At 51.4% G+C, this 27,790-nt stretch overlaps 1 protein-coding gene across 5 annotated transcripts in view; it reads right to left on the bottom strand.

Annotated features, from left to right (window-relative positions):
- LOC118007290 (E3 ubiquitin-protein ligase RNF144A) overlaps positions 1 to 27,790 on the bottom strand; it is a 109,607-nt gene that overhangs the window by 9,486 nt on the left and 72,331 nt on the right. For all 5 annotated transcript variants that reach the window (XM_035000304.1, XM_035000302.1, XM_035000299.1 and 2 more), the window contains 6 exons: positions 26,328 to 26,473; positions 16,090 to 16,194; positions 15,660 to 15,720; positions 9,810 to 10,017; positions 6,448 to 6,595; positions 1,014 to 1,103 (listed from right to left, as the gene is read on the bottom strand). In XM_035000304.1, the coding sequence (XP_034856195.1) occupies positions 1,014 to 1,103; positions 6,448 to 6,595; positions 9,810 to 10,017; positions 15,660 to 15,720; positions 16,090 to 16,194; positions 26,328 to 26,462 (747 nt within the window). In that variant the 5' untranslated portion in view covers positions 26,463 to 26,473. The remainder of the gene's footprint in view (positions 1 to 1,013; positions 1,104 to 6,447; positions 6,596 to 9,809; positions 10,018 to 15,659; positions 15,721 to 16,089; positions 16,195 to 26,327; positions 26,474 to 27,790) is intronic.

Below are 27,790 nucleotides of genomic sequence, written 5' to 3'. Positions count from 1 at the left end.
ATAGTACTTTAGCTACTCCTTTCTGCCCCAGCAGGAGGAAGGACAGTTTCTTCCCGCCCCCCACCCCCACCCCCATCCCTGCAGGACCAGCCCAGCCACTGAGAGATGCTCACAACTCAGCCAGTGAGAGGCCACGACATTTGGATCTCCCAGCTTATTCCAAAGGACTTTTGATGTTTGTAACAGCCTTCCCAGTGGCCGCCTTTCTTCTATCAAAGAGACTTGCTCTCCTTTATTCTCCAGACCTGCCTATGGTTTAGCCGTAGCTTGCCTGTCCCAAGTGGCATCCCTATGCTATTCCCAAATAAACCCATTTTTGCTTGTAAAATTGCTGAAAGTTTATTTTTAGGATTAATATCACTCAGCACTCAGCAGTCCACCATGGGCACCACCTCCAATGGTCCTTCCCCGCCACGCCATCCCATCTCCTCTCCAGCTGAACTCCTAGCACCTGTCATCCCTCTCCCTGCATGGAACGCGGATCCTGTAAGACAGGGACACATCTATCTTATTCACTGGAGTACTTCCAGCCCCTAGGAGACTACCTGGTGTGCAGCAGGAAATAAATGGGTGTTGCACGTATGAATCAACATGAATGAATGCACTGGCCCTCTGTGAACCCCACAGGCTGCTCAGACAATACCAGGGAGGGACTTTTTCCATTCTTTCTGTCCCCCTTTCCAGGACTAACTTGCTTACCTCAAGGTCTCTAGAGAAAGCTCTTCATTAAGGGCCACACAAGGATTAAGCCACCCAGTGGCTCATCACCAAAGCCGTGGGTAAGGCGCAGGTAATCCAGTCTGACGTTAAGGAGCTGTCACGTGCTAAACACGATGCATATTTACTACAACTTTGGGCCAGGGCCTCCATAAGCATGATGTTAGACCACGAAAAATTCAGGCGGGACCCACACTGACTAGCTCTGCTTTTCTGTACAGCGCATCTCCAACCCCCTGGTGCGCACACACATTCTCTCTCCCGGAGATCAAAGTTCCAGGTGAGTCACCTCCTACCTGTGTCCGATGCCAGATGACAGATGCCCTGGAATGGCCCAGCTTATTCCGGCAGGGTCCTTTATCATAATGGATCAGGAGGAAATCATCCTGCGAGGGAGAGAGAGAGCGGGGTCATGGCAGGTTCCCCTCGGTTCGGTGAGTGAGTCCTGCTGGGGCCGAGTTTCTTTCTTTAGGCCCAAAGCAAGTGGGGGTCTGAGGAGTGGGCGGCAGAGGAAGGACACGCACCCACACACCCACGCCCGGCGGGACCTGCGTCCTCCATCCTCCCTAGAGCATTGGCCTTGGGCACTAGAGGGAGCCCTGCTCCAGATGTCAGCCTCTGGTTTCTGCAGGCAGACAATCTCTGTGATGCAGGCTTGTGAACAAGTAGGTCAGAGGCTCGGGGCCCTGGCTCTGTTTGATTCCACGGGAGCACGTCTGCCTTTACATCTTCCTGCCGCCCGCCCGGCAGGATTACCCCTGGATTAGAGGGTTCCCTTGATCTCCAGTTCATCCTCCTCCATTATTGTCGGGCTCCTCACCTGCGACGTGCTTCGTCCTTTCAGCTCAGACCACAAAAGCGCACTCATTACTCAGCAACAACTGGCTCGGGAACCATCTGCCACCTACAATTCCTCCGTCTGAAGTGAGTTCTGACTCACGGAAACACCCTGTTCCTGCTGCCCTCCCCGCGCTCTCGCCTCCCATCCGACCCCCAGTCACTGTCAGGCTCTTGGGAGTTGGGCCCCTCAGCGGGGGTCAATCTCGAACTATGTTCCCGGCTCAGTGCTTGGCACCCCAACCCTGAGCAAGCACCAGCCGAGCATGCAGGAACGGGTCTGCTACCCAACCCCTCTGCTCCCCGCCCACCCAACGCGAAGTACCATTTTCTCTCCTGTTAAATGTACAAAGACACAGCTCAATACACAGTACCAAGGAGGGAGGGGCCCACGGCTGTTTACTCATTTAACGGACGGTGTAAACAGACAGCCTCCTCCTGAGAAAGGAATAAATACATAAGCACCGGGTCCAGTGTCGCTGAGTGCACGGGAAGTCCCTCTTCCGAGAGCCGTGGCATGCCGCGCATTCAGCTTGGCGTCCGGCCCTTAAAATCACCTCTGCTGGAACCCGACTGGGGGGCAAAGTCAGCAAACCCTGCTCTCCTCCCGAGACCAGTGCCAGCCTGCAGTCTGTGGACCGTACAGGGCATCCTCCTGGTGCCACAACGCACAGTGCGCATCATGAAACCCTGGCTTTTCTGGGGTCGCAGCCGGAAGCCTTTGAGGGAGGTTGGAAGTCCCAGCCGGCCACCACCTGCCTCGCCCCCCTTTCCCCGAGTCCCCTCAATTGTGGGAGGAAGCCCAGGCATAAATGAAGAGAAAGCCTCTTCTAGCCGGAGCTTCATCTTCTCTGAAGCTATTTCGGACAACATCTGTCCACCGTGAACCCTTCCTTCCTTGAATTATTTTTTAAGATTGATTGATTGAGCGTGTGAGCGGAGGGAGGGGCAGAGGGAGAGGGAGAATGTCCAGCAGACTCCCCGCTGAGCGCGGAGCCCAACACTAAGCAGGATCCTGAGATCATGACCTCAGCCGAAACCAAGAGTCAGTCGCTTAACCGACTGAGCCACCCAGGCGCCCCTCCTTGAACTCTTAATTATGCTTTCCTTTCTGCTGACATTCACTCGAACACTGAGATTAGCTCATTTTCCATTGCTAGGTCTCGTTTTCCCAGACTGCCTATCACAACGCCTTGCACCCTAGGCTGCTGAATAGCTTTTGAATTAATTTTCTGAAACACAAACCAAAAAAATGGACAGGGCGATCCCCAGCTCCAGATCATGGGCTTTGCCACTCAGAGGAGTCCACTGGGGCTGGCGTGCTTCCTGAACAGAACGGAAGCTTGTTCAAATGGTACCTTCCACCTAAGATGCTTCTACAGAATATAAATGATTTCATTGTGACTTTAAGTTTATTGGAAACAGCCTTGGGCCGAACAACCCCCAGGACCTGCCAGGTGTATTTCTGTGACAGGGACCCTTTGTCTTGACTATTGTTCAGGGAAGTCTCATTAAGCCCCTGGCTGGAAACAGAAACAATGGAACGTGTAGAAAGCTGCAATCACGGAGATGTTCAAAGATAAAAATAAACCCCCACGGGCCTTTTATGTCAAACTCTGGCCTGAGGCTTGTCTGACCCCAAACTGGTTTTTTTAGAGACTGAAAGATGAAAGAGTAGATGCTGGTTCGTTCCTCACTCCTTCGGTGCTTTTGGGAAAGGCTGTTAAGTCTTCCTTTGGGAAAGGAAATAATTCCAACTCTCACAGAAAGAAAGCACGTATTAAATAAAATGGGTGTGTGGAACCAACTGTGCAGTGTGGGCACCAAACAATTACCTTAATAAATATCATCTATCTGCCCCCCCCGAGAAAATAGAAGAAAGAAAGTGCGAGTGTCCCTTGCAGCTGTGTGGCCGAGGCTGGGAGGGCATCACAGCAGGGATTCCAGGGAGCACGACGGGCGCACCTGTGAGGATCCAGGCCCGGTGCAGACGGGGGGAATAAGGCGCATGATGGAAGGAAGCAGCCTCACAGGATCTAGAACTCCTTGCCGAGTACAGACGTGCAAGAGAAAGACAAGTGACGTGCATTCCTGTCTTAGAAGCCCGGCAGGCCTCCAGCCAGGTGTTCGGGCACTTGTTTTAAATCACGGTGATCGTCCTGGATTAACTTCCCCCTTGAGAATCTGCTTTCTAAGGCCACAGGGTCCTTTTTCAGCAGCTCTTCGTTTACAAAGACAAACAGGAAACACTTGGCCAGGAGGATGATGACTTTCAAGGTGGAAAAGGGCAGGGTGGTGCCCACGTCCTTAGTTCACGCAGAGTCGGGATTGCCAGGCTTCAGAACTCAGACAGACAGACAGACAGGATGTTTCTCCAGGGACCAGAGCAGGGTCAACAGCCTTGTGTTCCATGAAGACAGCTCCCATTCCTGTAGCTTCATCAAACAGGGCAGTGATCACCGCAGAAACTATACCTTCTGTCAGCCTGTTTCCAATACTTTCCCCCAAAACTCTTCAAGGAGACTGGATAACACAGAATAAAACTGACATTTCCCTTCTGTTCCCCTTCAGGAAAAGCTATAAGGAGTGGCAAACTGCAGACCAGATACTAGATGATACAACCTAATTTAAAAATCAGTTTTCCCCCTAAAATTGGAACATGGTAAAATACAAAACTATATATATAAAATATAGACAAAGACTATATATATATATAATATAATTTCATACATATATTGTATACATATGTAGTGCACGTATATGAAAACTTTAAGGCCCTAAGGACTTTGTAGTGCTTGAGACATCCTTCTAAACATCTCTTACCACCATACAAGGTCACAGAACACACTTGTTTGGATCTAAGCTAAAGAAGATTAATCTTGCCAAACTGATTTATTAAACTTGCCTTGGATAAGAAAGTGAAACCTCCAGGATGTCAAAAGGGTAATATCTTCCCACGATTTGTTCAGCTACACACGGTTTTACTGTACATTTAGTAATTTTTAGTTAATAAAGGAACAGACTTCTCAAAAAAAAAAAAAAAAAAAACCCCAAGAGAAACAATCTATCTAATATTTTAAAAAAGTGACCTTTAAGTTACGACCTATTACCTTCTTTAAGATTCCATCTCAAATAGGCACTTACTTTCTTCCTGACAATCTGTAGGCCCATCCTGAGGACAACAGGCAAACTTTCAACTTAGCCCACTGTTAGGGACCCTTCCTCCTTCAGCTTGGCAGCCCTGAGAAGTTGGCCCTTCTCGGCCTCAGGAGCTAAGCTGACTGCTCTGATGTGGCCCCCAGGAGGGACACTTCCCCCGACCAACGCTTTGATGTCACAGAGGTAGGGAAGCAGGGGCAGGCTGGACCACCGAACTCCTGACAAGGTAAAGCAGGGATCTGTGGCAACCCTCCTTTATTTTAGTTAGATCTTAATGGCTTAATACTATTTTTGGAAGAGGTGGACACAGTAGTCCTTGCTGCATAAGACAGATATATATAAATACATAGGACACATGACTTGATTTGCTTTGACAGTCACTAACCACAATGATTTTAACAGATTATTTCTGCTACTTAACAGAGTTTTAAAAACCTATGTACAGGGGCACCTGGGTGGCGCAATTAGTTAAGCATCTGACTCTAGGTTTTGGCTCAGGTCATGATCTCAGGGTCATGAGGTGGAGCCCGGTGTCAGGTCCGCACTGAGCATGGAGTCTGCTTAAGATTCTTTCTCCCTCTCCCTTTGCCCTTCCCCACCGCATGCACACTTTCTCTCAAATAAATAAATCTTAAAAAAAAAAAAAAAAAAGCCCATGTACAAATAAACTCTTCTAAAACTAAAGTCAGAATGTCATCACTTTGGCAAGATGCCCTTTCTCCCAATATGGGTGAAGAAGGAAAACGTGGAACCGAAAAGAAGTGTCCTTCACATCTGGCCTTAAAGCTCCAGAAAAAAACAGGTGCTTTGGTCCCAGCAGGAACTTAGCACGTGCAGAGACACTGGGGTACAGAGCGTTTGGGAAACACTCAGCACAGGGCATGCCTGCGAGAAGGTGGTCATATGGGGCTGGGAACTTCCATTCTGTCAGATGGCTCAGAGTGTGTGTTTTTCTGCCCTGAAGGTGACAGAAGCTGACCAAAGTAACTGTGCCCTCACCATCCCGTTTCCCTGTCTGGCCCCTGCCTCTGTTTATCCTTCCTATTCCACTAACAGCCCCCGCTATGTGCACTGCATGTTTACATCCCCCCAGATTCATATATGTTGAAGCCGAATCCCCCAGGCCCCATGTGATGATATCTGAAGTGGGGTTTTTGGGAGGTGGTTAGGTTCCCATGAGGTCAGGAGATGGGTAGGTACCCCATGATGGGATTAGTGTCCTTATACAATGAGGGGGAGACACCAATTTCTCTCTCTGCCACGTGGGGACATAGGGAACATAGTGAGAAGGTGGCCATCTGTAAACCAAGAGGAGGGTTCTCTTGTCTCTCTTGGCCCTGAGGTCAAATGCCAAGAACCAAATCTGCTGGCACCCTAATCTTGGGCTACCATTTATTCTTCCAGAGCTGTGAGGAATAAATGCCTGTTTTTCAGCTCCCACTCTCTGGTATTCTGTTACAGCAGACTGAGCCAAGACGGTCCCCACAGATAAAACCTAAGATCCTAAGACCCCATCCACCTGAGCTGAATCCTAAGCCTGAGCTGACCTTCTGCTCCCCAGAACTCCTTCTGGTACCACTGCACTTGATGAGTTCATACTTTCATAAGCACAGAAAAACATCTAATAATGTTATTTCTGTTTCCCAGGCACATTCTCTAAGCTCTTTAGGAAATGGCTAGGGTGTTTCCCACTGCAAGTCTGAACCTCAAAGCCAAGCTCAAGGCTGTACTCACGTCCAGAGACTCGAGGCAGTACCAGCAGAAGGCGTGTTTGCAGTTCTTACACATCATCTGGGCGCACCCTTCGTCCCGCTCGATGTAGACCTTGCACTTGGGGCAGCGCTTGATGGGCGCGTCGTCCTCCTCCAGTTTGAAAGCAGAGCTGCAGGAGAGATTCCATCATCGCGAGGCTCAGCGGGACCCCGCGGAGGGGGCGGGGGGAGGGGCCCTGTCAGCACCAGCAAGGCTAAAACTGTTAGTGCAACTCTAAGGGGCCAAGGCCACTTGTTATTCAATGTTATAAAATGAAACTAAGGCTCCATAAAACAATCGCCAAAAAAAACCTGTGGATCAGCCAGTTGGATTTAAGGGGAAAAAAGCAATATTGGTATGTATTTAAGTTTAGATATGCGTAGACAAAAGAAATTATGACAAAGGCTTATAGAGAAGGTGTCTGCGTAATGGGGTGATGGTCAAATCTTATGTCTTCATTCATATATTTGTATAATTTCCAAAGGATCGATGATAATTTTTATGCACTTTGCTATTGTCAGAAAAAAATAAATGTTACAAAAACATGCTCATCGATCAGTTAGATCTACTGGGCCTGTCTTTACAGAATCACTTTCCTGAGAAGTCTGGCTTGCAGCGGTTGGCGTGATGGGCTGTTAGCCCGGGGTCACGTGCTGGCGCTATGCAGACTGGCCGTGTCTGGGCCTCGGGCCTCTCAGGGCGAGCATGCTGGAAGATCACACACGACAGCGCACCGCAGCATCGAGCATGGGTGAAGCTGGCCGATAAATGACAGCAATCATTCTATGCTGCTAATAAAGAGATGACATGGATATTTTGGTGTGACTCCGGAAGAATGTCCATCCTATGCCATTAAATTTAAAAAGAAAGCTAAAAAATATGTGCATGAGAACATGTGGATGAAAAAATGGTAAACTGCTACAAGCAGTTATCACTATAGGAACACATCTGCTGTATTATCTGAACTCACTGCATCAGTCCAACATCACCAGGAGAAAAATGATCTCCCACTGGAGTGAGCAGCCCTTCTAGAACCTAATGCACTCATGAGCATACATGCACTGAAAGCGAGCAAATTCTGGCATTTGGAGTGCATTCTGGTGGAAGGATCTTCCACAAGCATCATGGTAAATATAACGATTAAAATCGTTTGACTTTAGTATGAGCTATCTGATAATGAGGGGAGGCACCTCCTCAGTGAGGCGTGGGCTCCAGCTGAATGCGGTTCTGGGCTGTTCACCAGGAGGTGGTGACCAGTGAGGACATGGCGGCAGGAGGCAGAGTGTCCTCGCGCGAGGAGCATGGGGTCCAGAGACAGACAAGCCCCAGCCGTGCGGCTCAGGTATCAGCAGCGTGCAGTGTGCCCATCCCATCCGCTGCTCGGAGTGCACCTCAGGGTGCAGCGAAGCTTGAACGGGTTTCCGTGCACGTGGTACACAACCCAGAACCTGGCAGGGGGGCAGTCAGCACTCAGCAAGTGGCAGTTATCGCAGTCTCTCTGAAGGGCACACTCTCCCCTGCTCCAATTCTTGTCTAATGTGAAGGCAAAACACACAGCAAGCTGGCTGCACAGGACACGACTCCGAATGAGCCAGGGCAGTCAGACGCAAGTGCCCCCAGCGGGCCCCGGGAACACAGTCAGCTCCGCACCATCACAAGCTGTGCCCTCCTGCAGATTGCTGCAAAGAGCCCCCAGTCACGAGGCACCAAATCCAGAGACTGAGGGGGGCTATCGGGTTAGATAACATTGTTTCAGTTTGAAAGCCAGTTGTGACCTTAAAGTAATGGAACTAATTTCCTCATGTGATTCATAAGCTCATTTCGAAGGAAATTCCATGAACGGGGGCAGTGTATCGGTGGGGAATGAAGACCATCTCTTCTCAGGGAGACGTTAAAATGGGAACAGTTCAAATATTTAAGTGCTGGTGTGGTGTGGCGTGCCTAGAAATTCACATGGTATGGACGACAGTTTTCAAACATCTCCCGGCATGTGAATTATATTTCAAGTTATTATTAATAACAGCCCTTACTATAAACTCAAATTTATGAAAGTAGATAAGGCGTCTTTGACCACTTCAAGACCTTCACGGGGCAGACACATCGTAGTGACTGAAGCTGGTCAGGTGGTGGTTGAGAGCATGGCTTAAGGGAAGATGGAACGTAAGACAACCCTACTACATGGAAATAGGAGGTAAGCGATTCATCCCGGCATCTGAGTGCTGGCTGGATGCCAAGATCCGGGGTGACAAAGCTCAAGCAGGCACAGGCCGTGATGTGGGGAGCTCAGCCTACTGGAGGAATCGGCCGCACACGCAGATGACCTCCAGCGCAGTGTGGCTGGTGTTGTGACCAATACAGACCATCTCCAGTGAGGGGCCCAGACGGTGGGGTCAGCAGCTCTGCCCTGGGATCGGGGTAGCCTGACGAAGGACGGACGTGAGCCTTGTATTTGAGGACGGCAAGGAGTCTCCAGGGAAAGGAGGGTGGTGAGGGGCAGGCACAGGCTCAAACGTGCAGACTCGGGAGAGGAAGGATGGGCCAAGAGGCTCTCTGCGCAGGGGGAGCTGCGGGGAGTGGGAGCAGGGCAGCAGAATGGGGAGAGGAAAACAGGGAGCAGCTGGTGACCACACCTTTGGGTGGCCGGTGGGAGTCCCTCGATCGAGAACGCGGCTGCAGCAGGCGCAGGGCCAACACCATCTTGGGGAACCCATCTGTGCTACAGACTTTATAGGACACAAATAGCTGAATATTACCAATTCCTTCTGATTCATCCTACTTAACTTTAAGGTACATACACTGATGCTGCAGTGTCCACCTGGGCATCGGCCTGAGGGTCGGACCAGGCGACAAGAGGGCAGAGATGCAGCCATGTTTCCCCCGCTCTTCTAGGGAAGTGCAGGCCCTTACTCTCAGGCACCTGGAAACCTGTTTTTGGCGATCCCTTTGGTATTTGTAGCTACTGGCCACCTACTCTTGTCCCTGTCCCCGTCTCAGATCGCCTTCCACACCATGGAGTCTTGGAAAACTCTAGGTACGATGTGACTTCAAACTCCTGACGGTAATAGGCCATCCATTGGTTTGTCTTTCCGGACAGGCCGAGCGCAGTCAGCTTCCTTTGCACCATTAAAACGCCACTGCTTTGCACAGTACCTGACACACCATCAGTTCTCAAAAATAATCAACCCACCCACCCGCCCGCCCAGGTCTAAATGAGGCTCAAGAGGAAGAGACTGATCCAGAGGCAGTCATGTCTCCGGAGACACATGCAAGGAGCAGCGGCCTCCTTCTCTTCCTCCTCTCCAGCCCTCCGCCCACGCCTTCCGCCGGAGCTGTGCGGAGGGTACCTGGTCTCTCCGGGAAGGAAGGTGATCGGCAAGGTCTCCGGGCAGCCTTGGCCAGGGTGCCAGCTGGCTTTGCAGGCGGAGCAGAATTCCATGTCACAGGCTTTGCACTGCACCAGCTGCGGGGTCTGCAGCCCCATCTCCTGCAGCTGGCACACGGCCTGGCAGGCGGAAGCCGGGCACCAAGTCCGACAGGGGTCCAGGAGCACCTCTAGCACAGGGAGACAAAAATGGGCAAGTCAACGTCTGCACACGAAGGATCTCATGGGGTGTTCGGACTGAGGGATCACATCAGCGCGTGGCTTCACATTTTTAACACTCTTTCTATGTCCTTCACGACCTGGTGCCTGTCTGGCTCTTTCTCCTCCCCTCCTCTCGCTCCCCATTTCCGATCCCACCCAAAGCACACCCAGTGTCCTTTAGAGATGCTGCTGCCTGCACCCAGAATGCTGGTGGCTCCCAGGAAGCACCCCCCCACCCCTGACGGCCGGTCTGGGTTTCCTGTGAGTGCCCACAGGCCATGGTCCAGGTGCGCCTTCTGCTTCTTTGTTCACCTCCCCAGGGCGCAGCATCCTGAAGTCAGGCCCACGTCTTCAGTCTTGGGCCTCACAGTCTGGCCCAGTGCAAGGCACACAGCGGGTCCTCGGACAACGTTTGGTAAGGAGGATGGAAAGAAAGGAGGGAAGGAATGTGGCCAAATTCTTCTCATCAAATGACTCATTTGCCTAAGGCTGTTCCCCCTCCCAGATTTAAACCTAAGCCATGAATTAACTCCTGTGTGAAATGGCCAGGTTGCCTCTCCACGTGGAGGCCAAGCTGCTAAGAAGCCCCATTATAGGAAGTTAGTGATGGAGTTTATTTTGAAAAACAGGATACCCTCCCGTTTCCACTCCTGATTAGTCCCGAGCTGCCCTTCTTCGTGAACCCGATTAATCGTTTCATTCACCGCCTGTCCGGGGTGACATTGAATCCTCAGCGAGGGGCAGTGGCAGGGAGAACCTGACGGGAAACGACACAATGCTGAGGCTCTGCCAAAAAGCTATCACAGGCCAAAGGATTGGGGTCATTTTCAAAGGCCTTCAAGTAGGCCACTGGTTTCGAAGCTTTTCAGCCGTGGCTATGGGGAAGGAACCGGAGACCACTGGATTCTGCCAGGGAAACTTGGAAGGCAATGAAAGGGACTTGTGAGCTTCCTGGCCATGTGACGGACCAACAGCCAGGGGTGGGTTAAGTTCACCTGCATCGAAAACAGGATTTGCACGCACTGGGATCTACCACTGCCTGGGGGCTGGATGCGGGCTGGACGTGCGCCCAGACGTCACCTACACGGGCTGCCACAAAACACACGTAGGTGTGCCATGTTCCCCAATTAAATGGGAAGCCAGATTCAACCCTCTAGGAATAAGCTGTGTCAGGTACAGCCCTGAAAACAGTCTTCTATTCCAGGAACGAGAAAGCATTTTCTGCAAAGGAGCAGACAGTGAGTATATTTTAGTCTTTGAGAGTCATGCGGTCTGTCTCCACCGACTCAGCTCTGCTATTGTAGCACAAAAGCAGCCATGCTGATCCGTAAATGAGTGTCCCAATAAAACTTTATTTACAATGCCAAGCCATGGGCCGGCCCACTCTGGGCCCACTGGCCAAAGCTGACCCACTCCTGCTCTAATCTAACTCCTCCTCGACCTGTTGTTTGGAAGGGAGAATTAATCAATGGCAGGAAACTATCAAACTGGTAGGTCTAGGGAAGATTTAGTAGAACCTGCTAATATAAAGGATCTCTGGAATCCAGGAAAATGTGCTCCTTTTTAACTGACCTTCGTTACAGTAATGTAAAACCTTCATGATGTTCCTAATGGTGAGTGAATGAGGAGAATTAGCTCTTGTCATTAGCTGAGTTTCAGGGTCTGCTTTTCTAGGAATGTTTGCGGCCATCAGATCTGGGGGTGGCTGTGGGGCAACGAAGTGGTTGCCCCCGAGGCACATGTGTGGGGAGCTCACCTGAGCCTAGGGGACAGGAGAAAGGAGGAGGGAGAGAAGCCCTCCATGGAGGTCCCCACCCTGGGGAATGAAAGCGAGGCAGGTGACCCCGCTGCACTCCCCTCCCTGGTCTGATTCACCTCCTCATCACGGTCCCCACACGGCTCCCTGTATTCGGTGCTAATGAGTGCTCTGGGGGAGCCCAGCCTCGCCCCAGCTAGATTTTGGGGTCCCCTATGAGCACAGCACCTACGAAGGGCAATGCAGGGTGCAGGCACTTAGCACGCTAACCACCACACAACACGGGGAGAGAGGTCCTCAGCCTGCTCTGTTCTCTTCCATCTCGACACCGTGGTCAGTGCTGGTCTGTCTGAGAGCGTTGGCAAGCACGCTGCCCTTACACGGACCCTGCGGGATCCCCCTGCTCCGGGCCCCGGCCTCTACCGTGAGGAGTCTGCGGCGTCAGGGAGGGCGGCACTCACTCCCGCACCTCGTGGCCACGACCCACCTCCCACTCCCTCTCCTGGCACAGCGAAGGCAGTTACTAGGCTGCCTCATCGGCAGAGGCCCAGTTATATTAAGGAGCGCAGGGCAAGGAGACCTAGTTAAGGTTTCCATGGTAATGACTTAAATTTTGTGACTTTTGTCCTCGTGGAGCTGTGACAGGAACTGCCTGTCCCCGGGGGAGAGATTTGCTATCAGAGAGGAAAAGGGCAAAGAATCTGTCCCAACCGGCCGAAGGCGAACACCGTTCCCCTGAGGCCAGGACACCTCAAACCCTGCGAATACAGCCCCCAGGGCTCTTCCCGTGGACTTGTACTAACATTCCCATCATCACTCCCATGCCGAATTCCGCCAGCTGGCGTACAAGACAGGAAACGATCAGTAAGAAAATCCACACTGGGGAGCACCAGGGAGCTCTTCTTTTCGGGAAGCATGTAAGTACAGACATCTAGGGCTATGGATCACATATATACCTAACGATATATATTAGGCACATTGTATCTTCGATACATTGTATCTAATGTCTTACGTAGACACGTCTGGGTAGAGCATAGGTCTTCAAACAAGGCCAGCAGCCTATTTTCTGGCACACCTTAGAAACTAATCTCATCTTCCATCTCCCCAAGACACATTAGTCATAGATAAAGGAAGCAGGTCCCTAATAGCTCTGCTTATAAAAAGGCCCAAGACTTTTTAAAAACGTGCTTTTCTTTTTAAAGTGGTTTTCTTGGCGAAGCGTGCTAAGAGAGATGGGGTTCTGACTCTCACTACGCAGCTGACCAGGCCCGCGCTCCAGCCGCAGCAGCCCCATGGCAGCGCATCCATCCCACCCTGTGGGGACTCCCGGCCCCAGTCAGGCCTGCTTACGGATGGAGCAGCTCAGCAAGTGAGTTCATCTCTCTGGGCTTTACTCTCGAGGAAAGCACCGACACCACGCAGGACAAGCCCTGATGTCAGCATTCCTCGGACCTGCTGTCCCAAGGATAAAGAGCCCAGGAGGCTGCAGTCCCCGCCTCTGGATGGCAGGAGCCTCAGGAGTGAGGAACAGGGAAAAAACACCTGCAGCCTCTCAGGGTGACTGCTCAGCCAAGAGCACAGGCGAAGCCTGGTGGGGTGTGCAAGGGAGTGAGCCCCCTGCAGAGCCTGCCCCCAGAGGCCTCTGGAGTCTGCCACAGGGGCAGGTGGGCACTCGGGAAGAAAAACAAGCCCACAGCTTCCTTGCCAAAGATGCCAACTGGAGGAGTGGGGGAGAGGAGATGAAAATCAAGCTTGCAATACCTGAAACTAATATAACGTTGTGTGTCAACCGTACTCCCAATTTAAAGAAAGATCAAGGCTGTTACATGAGAGGAGATGTGCTAAGACCCAACGGAGACAATGTTTGCAACTTAAACCGATTAGGAACTAAGTGTTGTCAGAGGGCCTGGGAGCTGGGTTCTCTTCCCGGGGCGGCCTCCCTGACTGCATTTCAAAACCAGAAAAGACTGAAACTCGCCTTCTGATCACATCTCAAAACTTGTTTGATGTACTTGCTGGAAGCAATCACTTTACTTTAGCTCCAACATTTTAACATTTCATTCAGACAGGTCTTTGGTCATATTAAGTCTGAGTTCATTTTGTGTTTTTGTTGCTTTTCACATAGTGCTAGCAAAATGTTCTCAAATAATAGGCTTGAGAGATTTTGTTCACCTAAGTCAAGTTGGCCTCATTTTTATGCAAAGTTTAAAAAAAAAAAATCCCTGGCTGAGCCAAAGCACTTGAAATTACAAAATATTTGAAAGCACAAAGTTGAAATTATTAGGTAGAAAAATTTATCCAGCTGCATTTTTAAATGAAATTCAAGGTCAGAGAAAGTTAATTTTCTTATAACCCAAATAACTACCAGTTTCTGTCTAGATTCTCTCTGGAAAATATCTTCAGAAGAGCCTGAAAGTCTCAGAAATCCAAATTAATCAATTTTATAGCTCTACGTGCTGACTTCTGTATCACATGGTATTACATTTAAACTATAAACCACCCCAAACCAAATGATATATGCCATTTAAATAAAAGAGCTCTTGAAAACAATTTCAATGTCATCAGAAACCTGTTTCATTTTTTTAAGCTGGCCACACACTGCCTTTTTTTTTAGAAGTAACCCTCAAGAGGAAATGCAACTATCTTTAGCCTTTCTTTAAAAAAAAGGAAGGAAAGAAAGACCTTTGCACATTCAGCTAAGCTAGGAATCTCCTGATCCTTTCCTCTGCTCTATTCTGCGTTCTTCCCATCTTGAGTGTTTTCCTGTAAACGTGCAGCCCAGGGCTGCATCTCAGTAATGAGCGTCTGATGCAGAGGAGGCAGGGAGCGGGGAGAGCGCACTTGAACGATTACAGTCTGAGCTGAAAAGGTCAGAGTTTGGATGTGGTGTCTTCACAGTAAAATTGTGCCTAAGGAGCATCATCTAAACATGTCTGTTATTATGCTCCTTTTCAGGTGAGCCCAAGGTCCAGGATATACATGAGAATGAAGCCAGATGGAAGCCACTGACTCTTTAAAACATCATTTTATGACCTTGGCACACTTCAGAGAGCCAAGCCAAAGACCAGTCCTGGGCATCCAACACGTTTCAATGCTTGGCAAGGCCACCTTGAAAATGTCACCTCCGCTCCGCCCATGCCACACAGTGCTCCTGGGGAACCCTGAGGTCTGTGGCAGGCCTGGCTCCTGCCAAGAGGGTGTGCAGGACACCCCGGAGGCGGGGGCAGATCTGGTCCCCACTGCTACCAGAAGTGGGGGCAAATTGGTCCGCCTCTGTGGGGGCCACGCTAACAGAAGGGGACAAGCTTGCAGGGCCTTCGGGATCCTTACTGAGACAAGGGACTCGGGACTCGGGACCCGGCACCCACGCGTCCAGACGCGCCCCAGGTGCAAATAAATGCACAGGGAACACTCTCCTGTCAGGATGCCGGTCATTACACTTTCACCCACGCGTGGCCTCCCAACTTCCTTCTGCCCCTTTGGATCTTTTAAATTCTGCACCGTCTAAGAATTTAGTCCCCAAACTATTAGCCATAATCCGGCTGCAGAATAATCGTGCCCCATGAGGGTCAGATCGCTTTAAACCACTCCCTAAACCCAAATCCCTGCAAACGAGTTGTGTTTCAGGATTCCTTCTTATTGCCACATGGAACCCCAACAAAGGCCTTCCACCTGGGAGCTCTGCAGAGAACTCAAAATGACCACGACATCTCAGAAATCTAATTTACATCGATGCTTTCACCTCCACTGCAGCCAAAGGATGGACAATCCTATCCCCCAAAAGCGCTCCCCGCGACGTGCCTGCCGCTACTCCACCACGGGAATCGTAACCCGCTAACCCGCCTGGGCACCTACCTCTTTCAAATTGTAGCTTTTTGTATCTTTGCATAATTTCAGCAGCGACCATGCACTCAATCTAAGAAGAAAAAAACACAAACAGGAAGTATGACAAGCTGTGGGCTAGAACACAGCCCAGGTCGGCCTCAGCAGAGCCCACGACCCCCAGCGGAGCTACGCAGGACGCCCGTGCACCCGTTAAAAACCAGATTTGTTCAGGGGGCGCCTGGGTGGCTCAGTTGGTTAAGCCACTGCCTTCGGCTCAGGTCATGATCCTGGAGTCCCGGGATCGAGTCCCGCAATCGGGCTCCCTGCTCGGCGGGGAGTCTGCTTCTCCCTCTGACCCTCCCCCTTCTCATGCTCTCTCTATCTCATTCTCTCTCAAATAAATAAATAAAATCTTTAAAAAAAAAAAAAAAAAAAAACAGATTTGTTCAGATGCTCGTGCCTCGTCCTCCTGCAGATGGCCCTGTTTAGGGCAGGCCGCATCGGGGCAGCTGATCGCAGTTTCTAGTCCTTCTTTGATCAAGAGCTCGACATACTGTTTCAGGCACTGAAAAAAAACAAAGAACAGAGAAGTGTCTGTCAACATGTTTATTCCTTAAGGGCGAAGACCCTGAAATACATAATCCAGCACACCACCTATTTTCACTATTTTCCTATTTTCACTGTGTAGCCCAGAGTGACCACCAAAGTGCTGTTCACTCGACGAGTATTCCAGGCCACAGAACAAAGGCTGCAGGTGGGGTCCCTGCACACAAGTTCAGCAAATACCACTCCAGTGCATCTCACAGTAGGAGGAAAGGAGGAGAGGGAGGTCGGGAAGGAGCATTTCTCAAATGCCTATCAGACGCCAGGCACTGTACTCAATCCTTCCTATTCCATTGTTTCACGTACACCTAAGATCATTCTTACAGGAAAGGGAGGACAGTTGCACCTTTCAGGTGTGAATAGAGTCACTGAAGAAGGGGCTTGCCGGCTGAGCCAGACAGCAAGGGCAGAGCCCCAACTCAAGCCCGGCCTGGCTCAACTCGGAAATGCCCCTGCGCTCCCCGAGAACCTGCAGATGCCAATCCTCACCCCTGACACCCCACTTCCCAGCAGTTACTTACTACAACTGCACCTACTTGAAGGACTGCTCAAAGTCTCGGGTCAGACAGACAAAGTGGGAGACACAGTAGAGTTCTATGGAGGAGGATGAGGTCGTACACAGTACCGATTTACTCCTGCCTCAGTCTACGAGCCTGGGAAGCCCACACTCCCCTGAAGAGCACATTATGAAGCACAATTAGAAGAAAAGACATGGCCTCCCCTGGTAGGCTCACTACCAAAAGTAAAATGAGACAGACTTTGAAACGCTCATAGGAGAACTCAAAGAGCACAGAAACTGTGGCCATTAGGTGGAGAAACCAGCGAAAACCATCTCAACAGCATCCCCATATCAACCTGCAATCACAGCCCCAGTCCAGCATTTGGGGTTCATGATGCCAACACCACTGTTATATTAGCACTATTAAGAATAATCGTGATTCGGGGCACCTGGGTGGCTCAGTCGGTTAAGCATCTGCCTTTGGTTCAGGTCATGATCTCGGGGTCCCGGGATAGAGTCCCCCATCAGGCTCCCCGCTCAGCAAGGAGCCTGCTTCTCCCTTTCTCTCTGCCTCTCCCCTGCTTGTGCTCTCTCTCTCTCTTACTTCCACAGTCTCTCTCGAATAAATAAAATCTTTAAAAAAAAAAGTAATAGTGATTCATCAAGAAAATCCCATTAGTGGGGCGCCTGGGTGGCTCAGTCGGTTAAGCGACTGCCTTCGGCTCAGGTCATGATCCTGGAGTCCCGGGATCGAGTCCCGCATCAGGCTCCCTGCTCGGCGGGGAGTCCGCTTCTCCCTCTGACCCTCCTCCCTCTCATGCTCTCTGTCTCTCATTCTCTCTCTCTCAAATAAATAAATAAAATCTTAAAAAAAAAAAAAGAAAAGAAAATCCCATTAGCTATGTTTCCTAAGCCTCTACCTCCCCTCAAATGTGCACTCCATCGCCCTAGAAGGACCCGCGGTCATTAATAATGGCTGTGCCTAAACTGGAATCCAGCTGCAATTCCCACTAGCTCTATGCCTATGCCTGGAACACGTCTGTTACTCTCCTTCTACCAGCCTCATTTTCCCCACCTGCACTTTGGGGGGCTTTTAACCCACATCACGGTGGAGTTGTAAGAATTTCGTGGAAGAGAATCTAGAAGATGACATGGAAAACTGTATACCTGATTATATAAATAATAATTTGATCTAAATGGGTAATTCTCACCCTTCTAGCACATCAGAATATTTCAAACACTAGAGACACGAAGTAGCCATTTCTTTTAAAAATACAAATTAAGGTAATCCTCAGAGCCATTTCCCACAGCCTTTCTCGAGAGCACCAAACAGAATGCAAGGCTTCATGAGACAACTGCCATGTGGGTGCCCAGAGCCCAGCCCCTAGTCCAGCCTGCATTCCTCAGTCCTGCCTGGGCTCCCCGTGAGTGCAGAGGCCCCCTGAACTTCCGCGATGCATAGGTCACCAACATCTCGCCAGCGCAATGGTTTTGGAGAGTTCCCAGAGAACCGGGTATGGATGAGCCGCGTGCAGGAGGGCTGTCTGCGGTCTCAGAGGTACACTCATCAAAACCCACACCAGAAGGAAGCGAGGCAGCTGAGAGAGAAGGGGGCAGTCACACGGAGCCACCAGCAGGCCTGCCTGCCCCCCGCTCTGGCCATGAGCACCACAGCAGCTGTCTGGGGGAGACAGCCACGCTATGGTTTGGTGCCTGCCACTCTTCCAATAATGCTGTGCTTCCAGTCGGGAGGAACCTGGAATGTGCTGCGTCTGGCTGGGTGACCGGTGAGGAGGGAGGAAGACCGAAGGCGGAGCTAGACAGACCCACGGAAGCGTTGTATGCAGAGGCCACGGACGGGCTCCCTGACGAGTTCGGGCCATGGCTCCCTTGACCATAAAACAGGGATGGCCCCCTGGCTGGGTTTGTGATCATAAGAAAGAACATAAAAGTACCAGCACAATTTCCAGGGCACAGCACCCGCTCCGCCTCCGCTTTGTCTATCTGCACGATAGGACTCCTAGAGTCAGAGGCACAAAAATGTATCAAAACCTTAGCCGCAAGATGATGATTTTACTTTTTGTCCTCAGTTTGTGCATCTGGGATCTCTGGAGAACACTGCAATGCCGTAAACTCTCAAAGCGCCATGCGGGACTGCACACCACGGGGGGGAGACTCTGCGCCCCCGAGAGGCACAGTACAACACTTAGCGCCCGTGGGAAACTCCTAGCAGGGGATCTGTAGGACTCCGAACATCCTTGTTCAAGAACGGGCCGACAGCAAAACCACCAGTGTGTCACGTCTGGCTGGATCATTCAGAGGCCTCTGCACAATGTGCAAAATGACTATGTTCCGGGAGCATCGATTTGTTTACTATATAAAAAGAGATGAGGATCCAAGTGTCCGGCCAACCATCCATGGAAAACCAGCCCAGTCTTCTTCCAGATACGAAGTGGGTCATGACTCACAAGCCATGTTTTTCAATCTAATAGCAAAAAGAGGTCTTAAAAGGAGCACAAGAGAATGGGCAGAGAAACTTCTGTAAAAATAAATATAGTACAAAAAGCAGGTATCGGTGGATTTCCTGCTCATGTTGCTTGGAGCTCTCAGCGATCAGTGTCTTCACCTGAGCTGCATTAGCCAACGTCCCAAGCGTCAGGGGAGGTGCCATGGCTCCCAGTTTACAGATGACAAAACAAAGCCTCGGGGAAGCTAAGAACGGGCTCAAAGACATACTCTGCACGTAGAGGAGCTGGAGCTCAAGTGTGCCTGACTCCAAAGAGGGGGGGGTTTGTTTTTAATTTCTGCCTTCTTCCTCAGTTAAGAACTATTTCATATGCAATCATTTATTATGTATTTTCAGTTACCTCCTACTTTTTTTTTTTTACTAGAACACAGAATTGTATGTACTTTTGTTTGTTTTTTTAAAGTAGGTTTCACGCCCAGCACGGGGCCCAATGCAGGGCTTCCCAGAGGCGACACGCTGGCCAGAGGGACAGGACATCCCAGGAAAGGGGGCATCCGCTGCACAAAGGGCAGAAGGAGGAAGGGGAGGTGTCAAGAGCCACAGAAATGTTCCAGGCATTTCATTTTCCGTTTTGTTTTCCAACTGTCTGAAACGAAGTTCCAAAGAGGAGACGGCATTGCATATTTGCTCCGAAAGCTCTGCTTCGGTTTCCTGCCAAGGAGAAGTGGGCCACAGAGAGCCAGCGGCCTCGCCTGAGCTACAGCAAGTCTCCGTGGTGTCTGTTTTCTCACTTGAAGGCCTGCAGGCTGCTGAAGATCCTGAGAGCGGGAAACACCGCTCAGAAACTGCTCCGAGGACCCGGCGTAGCTTATGCTCCTCGGGGATCCACTACTTAGGAACAGGCAGGTCCAAGCAACTGCGGTGGGACCCCACTGAACGCCGTTTGAAGAGCAAGGGCCTTGGAAGCACAGACCTGCGTCTGAATCCCGGCCTACCCACCTCCCAGCTGTGCGCAAGGAACCTCACCTCCCGGGGCCCCCGTTCCACGTGCTGTGGGAGGAGATAAGCCTGCCACCACCAAGCCCATTCCAGCCAGGAGACCAACCCGAGGTGGCTACGGTCACCTGCTCGGGCAGGCACCACGTGCTTTCCGTGGGCAGCAGCCCGGCAGCCCCCACGGCTACCGCCACCCCGAGTATTAGTGTACTGCTGGCCCTGCAGGCAGGTAGGGACCCAGGGAACGTATACCCCTCTGCAGGCTTGTGCTTACAGGTGCCCAGTAAGGACGTGGAGCCACAGATCTGGCGTGAAAGTCTCTCTGAAGAGCACCAAGTCGGAAGCCCGCGGGTTTGTCAGCTGCTTGGGGTTTCTAGTTCGATTCAGCTGGTAGGCACGGAGCACCTGCTTTTGTGAGAGGGAGCGCTGGAGCCGAGCCGGGGGCGGCAAGGCTTGGGGGGCCCTCCTTCACCACAATCAAAGCAAAGAGAGAGACTAACCAGCTGTGGGTTAGGTGAAGCCGGCGCTGGGCAGGGGCGTGTTCATTCAGGGCAGGCAGAGCACAGAGTGCCCATTCCCACGTCAGGTCCACACAAAGCACAGCAACCCCAGGAGAAGGGCTGGCTTGACCACGGGTGTGTCAAACGGCGGCCCGTGGGGAGCGGAAAGGCAGGAGGGTGCCCGGGCCGCGTGCAGCAGGAGGGCTCCGTGTGCGGAGGCGGTGGAGACTCCTTCCCCATGGAGTGGGTTTACCCCAGCAGAGGCCGCATGAAAGAACTCAGTGTCAGTGGGGTGAGGGTAAACCTGAGTGCGGCAGGGAGACCAGGGGAAAGTGGCTCAGGCCAACAGTCCCCATCAGGGCAGTGAGTGGCCCTGGCTTAGGGAAGTGACAGCCATGGCAACTCGTGGCGGGGAACTGGGCACATCCCACAGCCTGGCCTGGAACCAGCAGGGATTGGAAAAATTGACCATCAAAACGAGGCGTCCCCTGGGGAGTCCTGCAGGAGGGGTTACCAGCCCTGCTGACAGGGTACAAGAGGGCTGTTCTGAGAACCCCGCCATGGCCAGTGATGACAGGCAGGCTCTGATGAGGCGGGACCCAGAGTGGGGCGCAGGATGAGGCTGAGGGTGACCTGGAAGCCTGAAGAGGACTCAGTCCCGCTCTGACAACCTGCGGCTTTTCTGAGGACTCAGGGGCCTCGGCACCACTGCTCTCCACAGAACACAGAGCCTCCTCTGCAGGGGCACATCCTTCCCTGGGGGCGGGGGGGGGGGCCACAGCCTCCTCTGCAGGGGGCACACGCCCCTCCCACCACACCGGTAAACAAGCTGCAAGAGAAGCAGCAAGTGTGGACAACACTTTCTATCTGCTGAATGTAAAAACCAAAGTCACAAGGGAGCAAACATGAGTCTTTAAGCAAACCTCACCTTCACTGCAGAGACTTCCCACTGGAAGGCAAGTCAGAGGTACCGCAGTGGGAGGGTGTTAACCCACATACATTACAGACAGAAACATTAAGAAGCCATCATGTCGGGCACCTGGGTGGCTCAGTTGGTCAAGCGACTGCCTTTGGCTCAGGTCATGATCCTGGAGTCCCAGGATCGAGTCCCGCATCGGGCTCCCTGCTCAGCGGGGAGTCTGCTTCTCCCTCTGACCCTCCTCCCTCTCATGCTCTCTGTCTCTCATTCTCTCTCTCGCAAATAAATAAATAAAATCTTTAAAAAAAAAAAAAAGCCATCATGTCATCCACTCAACAAATACTAGGAGCCAAAACTACGGAAGAACAGAGAAGCCCTGGGGGGACTACCGCCAATGGGAGAATCCGTGCGCTTCTGTGTGCGGTTCCATGGTTCTGTGGGATCTGTGTGTTTGGATTAAGAAGGCCCATGACAGGGGACGCAAATACGGGACTCTGAGGCCCAAGCGGGGGACAATGTGAGTCCTTGCACAGCTGCTCAGAACTGGGAAGCCTGAGGGCTCATTCCAGTAGAGGGAGGCTCCGCTCATTTCGCCTCATTACGCTAAGCTATCTCAACTGTCCATAGAACTGAAAATTATTCCATCAAACAGAGAAGCCAACAGTGTGTTTTGTACCTCATGGATACGAAGGGGCTGGGGGCACCGCTAAGTACCTCCATTGGGGTACCCTGCCAGCAATGGGGCAGGGTTCCAGGACCCCAACTGCAAGAGACCTGGATGGATCTCCTGGGTAAGAATGGGGGGGGGGCACGGGATGGAGAATCCAGTGCACGAAACAGGGAGAAAGCAGACCCCGAGTATCCTTCTTCAGCTGGAAGGTGCCAGGACCCAGGGGTGTATGGAGGAAGGCCCCTGCCCTGAAGTGTGGCCCACAAATGACTCCAGAGCAGCCTCCAGGCCTGCATGAAGTTTCCCAGCAGAGAGTCAGCGTTTTCTTAGGGGCCACTAGTAGATAAGCGTTGGATCTGGAGGCAAGCAACAAGTGTGCTGGAGTGGAGGCAACCAGAGAGCATTCTTGAGCAGGACCTTTCGTCTTTCTGAGCTGCTGCGTCTCTTCATGAGATGGGAGGATTCTGGCCACTTCACCGGGTTTTATGACAAGTGGGATAAATGTGGTATGGCCCCAGCAATTAACAAATGTTATTCCCCATCCTTTTCTACCCACAAGGCAGAGTTTTAGAGGGAACCTAAAAGCCAGAGATAAAGACAAAAACCACTGTGGCGTGCCTGTGAGCAGTGTGGGCAGAGCATCTGAGCGGTCTGGGTGGCGCCCCGAGACCATGCAGATCAGAAAGCAGGTCTGCCACAGGGACACAGAAAGGCCCTGCTGAGGTACGAGGCCATGTGGCCGCCATCTTGGCAGCTGGAAGCCCCGGCCCTCTGGTCCATTCTCAGCCTCGAACCTCAAGGCACCTCATCCTGCAAGTATGCCTTTCCCCATCGAGAGACCCAAGACTAGGACGAGGCCCTCTACACGACTGGGCCCCAGCCCACAGAGAAGAGGCCGGGCGCTGTGCCCCACAGAGCCCCCAGGAGCCAACGTGCAGGACAGAGATAATCCACTGGCTCATGGCTCCCAAGCTCTACACTGACAGAGAGGCCTGCTTTCAACCACTTGACATAGTTTTAGTCTCCCCTGTAGACCTTCGTTTGAATAGAGACCCTGAGCTGAAGAACACTTTGAAACTACTCCCCAGGATTCACTCTTACCATGTGGTGCGCGAGTGAGCTTCCTCTTAATCTGGAGACACTATGAGCTCTCAGGCTCGCCTCAGGGGGAGGAAGAGGCAGAACCAGAGCAAGAGCAGCTGCAATAGTGAAAATAAGAAAAATAAGAGTACCATCTGGCTCCTAGGACATTAAGCCATTTAGAACTCAAGCACCGACCACTCCAGTGACAAACATTTTTTTGAGCACCACTGAGTGCCAAAGTTTAGGGGACGATGAAACAAAACAAAATCCCCGCTCCTCTAGTGGGGGACATAGGTAAGCAGACATCACAACACAGTAGGACAAAAAGAACCAGATATAAGAGGAGCTGGAAGCTTCTATAGTTAGGAACAGTTGAGTGTAGGAAATGAGGACGTGGGGAGAGGGTGGGGACCGGAGCTTTGAGGCTGGATAAAGGCAGGGACCCGATTACACGGTGGCATTTGCACTCAAGAGGGTCCGAACTACAGAGGGGTCATTTGAGCTAGCTATCAGAGAAAGCGTGAGATAGAGCCATTACGGACAGACAGGCAAAAGTGGGGGTGTCATGGGATGAGGGGCTGGATTGGGAGGGTTTTTCTAGGACAGGTTTCCACTGGGTTCTAAAGCATACCACTGACAGAGTTGGCAGGGGCTGGAGGGGCACGAGACCAGAAAGGCAGTAACCCCTCTAAGGCTGCGTTGGGTCGTCAACCACCCCCGACCCCCCGCCCCAGGCCAGAGCCACACAGGGAGCTGAAGGCTTGGGGGCCGGACCGTAGGTACATTTTCCAGTGAGACCAACTTTTCTGTGTGGCACCGTCTGCCTCATCTGGCCATTGTGGAAAGCACACTCGACTACAAATCCTAAGTCCCGGCTTCCTCCAGGATGGGCTCCACCATTAACTACTGGGGGACCCAACATACAGAGGAGGCCTCGGAGGCCGCCGAGGTCAGAAACAGAACCTGCGTTTCTAGGCAGAAATGCCTGACTGCACCACCCTGGTTTCCCCTTGGACCCTTCCTTCCTTGAGGTCAACCTCCCTCAGAACTTAATGGTCATTGTCCAGGGATTATTTATGAAGAGGGCTTCCTTCTGCTTAGACAATTTTCTCTCTTTCCTCTTTCCCACCTTCTCCTGTCTGTCCCCCAGGAAAGGGGCAGTTACGACTCCTCTGGCCGTGGGCCGAGGTGGTGGGCCCGGGGTGACGGGAGGCCACACGCACAGGAGAAATGGGGCGCGGGCACCTCCCCCACTCTCGGTCTGTCAACACGCAGGTGCTTCCTCTCTTCACGCTGCAGAAACAAGCGCGACTATTTTTTCAACATTTTCATTTTAGTACCTGGTTGTGGGAAAAAGAAAAATCTCCACTGTCCTGCTATCTCTTAGAACTGCAGATGCCCCTCTTTGCGCTATTTCCCTCCCTTCCAAGTCCCCCCACACTCCCTACTTTAAGCACTTGATGTGAATTAGAGTTGCTTACTTGTTTTTACTACAATTCTCTAGAAACAGAAAACCAAAACAACAATGAAAGCAAGGAAAGGTGGGGGGGGAGGAGCGGGTGACTGAGACCCAGCAAGGTCACCGGAGGGCACAGGGCAGAGGGGACTGACTCCACCTGTGGAGACCACAAAGACTTTCCCTCAGACAAGGGGGAGGCGATTTGCATGAAGCAAAATCTTTAATCCCTCCTGACTGCTCCCCCATCCTAGCTCTTCCTCTAGAAGTGAAACTAAGTCCCATTCACAGTGTTAATGGCTGGAGGTCCCTCTCTCCGCCTCTCCCACATCCCTCTCCTGCCCATCCTTTCCCATCTCAGGAAAATGCCAAAAGCAATTTCCTGCCCTCCAGGTTGAAGTGACTTTCCTGAGGATTTGATGAGCCGCATTTCTCGCAGACCAACACTGAGGCAGACTCACTGCCCTGTATCCAGTGAACTTTTAGTGATTAGCAGTCGTGAGTCCTGAGTAGACCAGGTGTTTAAGGGGCACAGAATCCTGTCCCCCAGAAAGCCGGCGTCCAAAGCCAGAAGATGGACACGTGAAGGTCTGCAAAGCTCCAGCTCCCTATCTCTGAAATGGACACGATACTGTTGAACATGCCCATGTTGCAGGGACATCAGAAGACATGAAGTAAGGTCTATAAAACGAGGGCAGGAGGGGAGAACACGGCTCCCGCAAAAGGGTAGGGAAGGCCGTCTAGTGACAGATTTTAACCTAGACATTTGAAAAATACACCAGCAGGCCACCCAGATGGTCCATTTATAACACAGTTAAATTCAGAAGCAACTTTTTGGGTTTTTTTAATAGTTGGAAGAAAGCAGTTCTTTTTGGACCTTTTTCTTTTTTATTCCTTGAGTGGGAAGAAAAATCAAGTAGAATTCAATAAAATGAACTGAAAATAAACCCCATATCCTCATTTTCTCTTTCTGAGGGGTGAAATGCTGGGTCTGAGTTAGGCCTGATGGAAAGAGAAGTCCCTATAATCACTAAGAGCAGATCATCTGGCCCCAAATAATACTGGCTACCTCTTACGGAAATTTAAACGTGATTTCAACATCCTCTTTAGCATGACATGGGTGCAAGTTGACATGAACAGCCAAATATTCTCACTGCACACTCATTAGGTTAGCATTCTGTTATAATCGCAAGCATGTAATTGTTAAATTTAAAAGGAGGTAGGGTGAAGCTTTTTCTTTCTGGAAAGGAAAGCACAGGTCATGATCAGGTTTTCTCAACTGCATTACTAGCTTCTAAAATTCTGTTTAACCGCTGACCTTTGCATCACGAGCACCTGTGATGGAAACCTACTTGGGTGCCTGACTGACCTCAAGGCGAATTCTTTCAGTAACCGCATGAGAGACTCTGTCCCTGGCAAAAGTGGGATCCAAGGCCACTAAAAACGAATGCAAAAGCCTCCCCCTGAAATTGCTTTTAACAGCTGTTTTCTCCCAAGAGACCAACCAGAGTACAGAAGATGCACTGGCACTGGGCGATGGTCGTCATCTGCTCCACTGGGTACTCCCCGAGACAGAGCTTGCACGACACCAGCGGATCGAGGGCCAGGTCCCACGTGGGCCGGTACCGCGCTGTGGTCATGGCAGAACAGTCTGAAACGAGAGAAGTGCAGGCCATCAGACCCCCCATGCAAACTCACCGGGAGAACCCAAGCGGGGATCACTTCCGGCTGCAGCGGGGGGCCCTGGGAAGGGGCCCACGGTTCTAGACAACACATTTGGGTCCTCTGAGTTGTAACCAGGGGTTCCTGACTTGGGTCTGTGGGTGACCCCTTTCCCATGCTGGTGGTAATGATCGTGTCTACCCTCAAAATGACAAACGACCCGTCCCATCCCTCCATCCTTCCTCTGGGCATTGAGTAAGACCCCTCCCACCAACCAAGCACCTAGACTAGGAGGGCAAACCTTAGCAAGCATGAAAAAGAAGTTTTTGTTAAAACAGTCTGAATAGATGAAACAGTTCTCCGGTTTCTGTTGCAGGAACATCCCAGGGGAAGCAGTGGGTGAAGCCCCCCTCCTCATCCTCAGTGCCCTCCGAATGGAAGGCACCTGTCCTCACTGGCTTCTAGCCACACCACTCAGGTGTTACCTTACCCTACAGAATCAGCCCAACACCACTGCCTCCTTACGCACTGGCAGATTTCCTAACACGTAAGCTTTAGGGGGGCAAGGGCCTGAGGGCAGACTTGTTCACATACGTGGGCCACGTTCATCTAACAGTGCCTGGAGTCGACCAGACACTCCACACACACAAATAAAAGCCACTTTCACTTCCTCATCCTCCTGAAACACTCCCTGAACTGCCCACAGCCTGCTTCCTGATAGCTCAGATTTTTCTATTTGAATTTATCATGCTGATTTCCACTGCTTGCTGCTTGGGGAAGGCAGGGCAGGTGTACGCCTCTGGTTCGTAGCTCAGCACCTGACCCACGGTGGCCTCTCCACAACCACCTGTCGAGTGAATGAACAAATCCTTGCCTCGGGATATGCATTCTCACCCTGAACTCCTACCCGACTAAAGCCCGTGAGAGTTATTGTGCACCTGCAATCGGTAAGCATGCCCCTTGCTCCCCAAACTCAGAACTGAGTCAGATTCTGCTAAAATTTCAGAGCCAGTCCCTGGCCATCTGAATGCTGAGAGGGAGCTCCTGCTATCCGGCTCTCAGGATCCAAACAGATTTAGACAACCTGGGGTCCTTCTCTGTCCGACCCCACCTTCGAAGTGAGGGACAAATGCTGTGGATAGCAAGAGACCCCTGCATTCCCTGCTAGCTGGCGAGGCCATGACAGCAGGATTTGTCTCGTCCAGCTCATATTTACAGCAAAGGCATGTATACGTTACAACGAAGATATAACACATGAAGGAAAAACAAATCAGAACACCAACCAACGAGTGGAAGGCACACAAAA

This window comes from Mirounga leonina, unplaced genomic scaffold, assembly GCF_011800145.1.
Source record: "Mirounga leonina isolate KUSES-001 unplaced genomic scaffold, KU_Mleo_1.0 Mir_117, whole genome shotgun sequence".
Classification (NCBI taxonomy): Eukaryota; Metazoa; Chordata; class Mammalia; order Carnivora; family Phocidae; genus Mirounga; species Mirounga leonina.
This window is presented reverse-complemented; position numbering and strand designations above follow the sequence as displayed.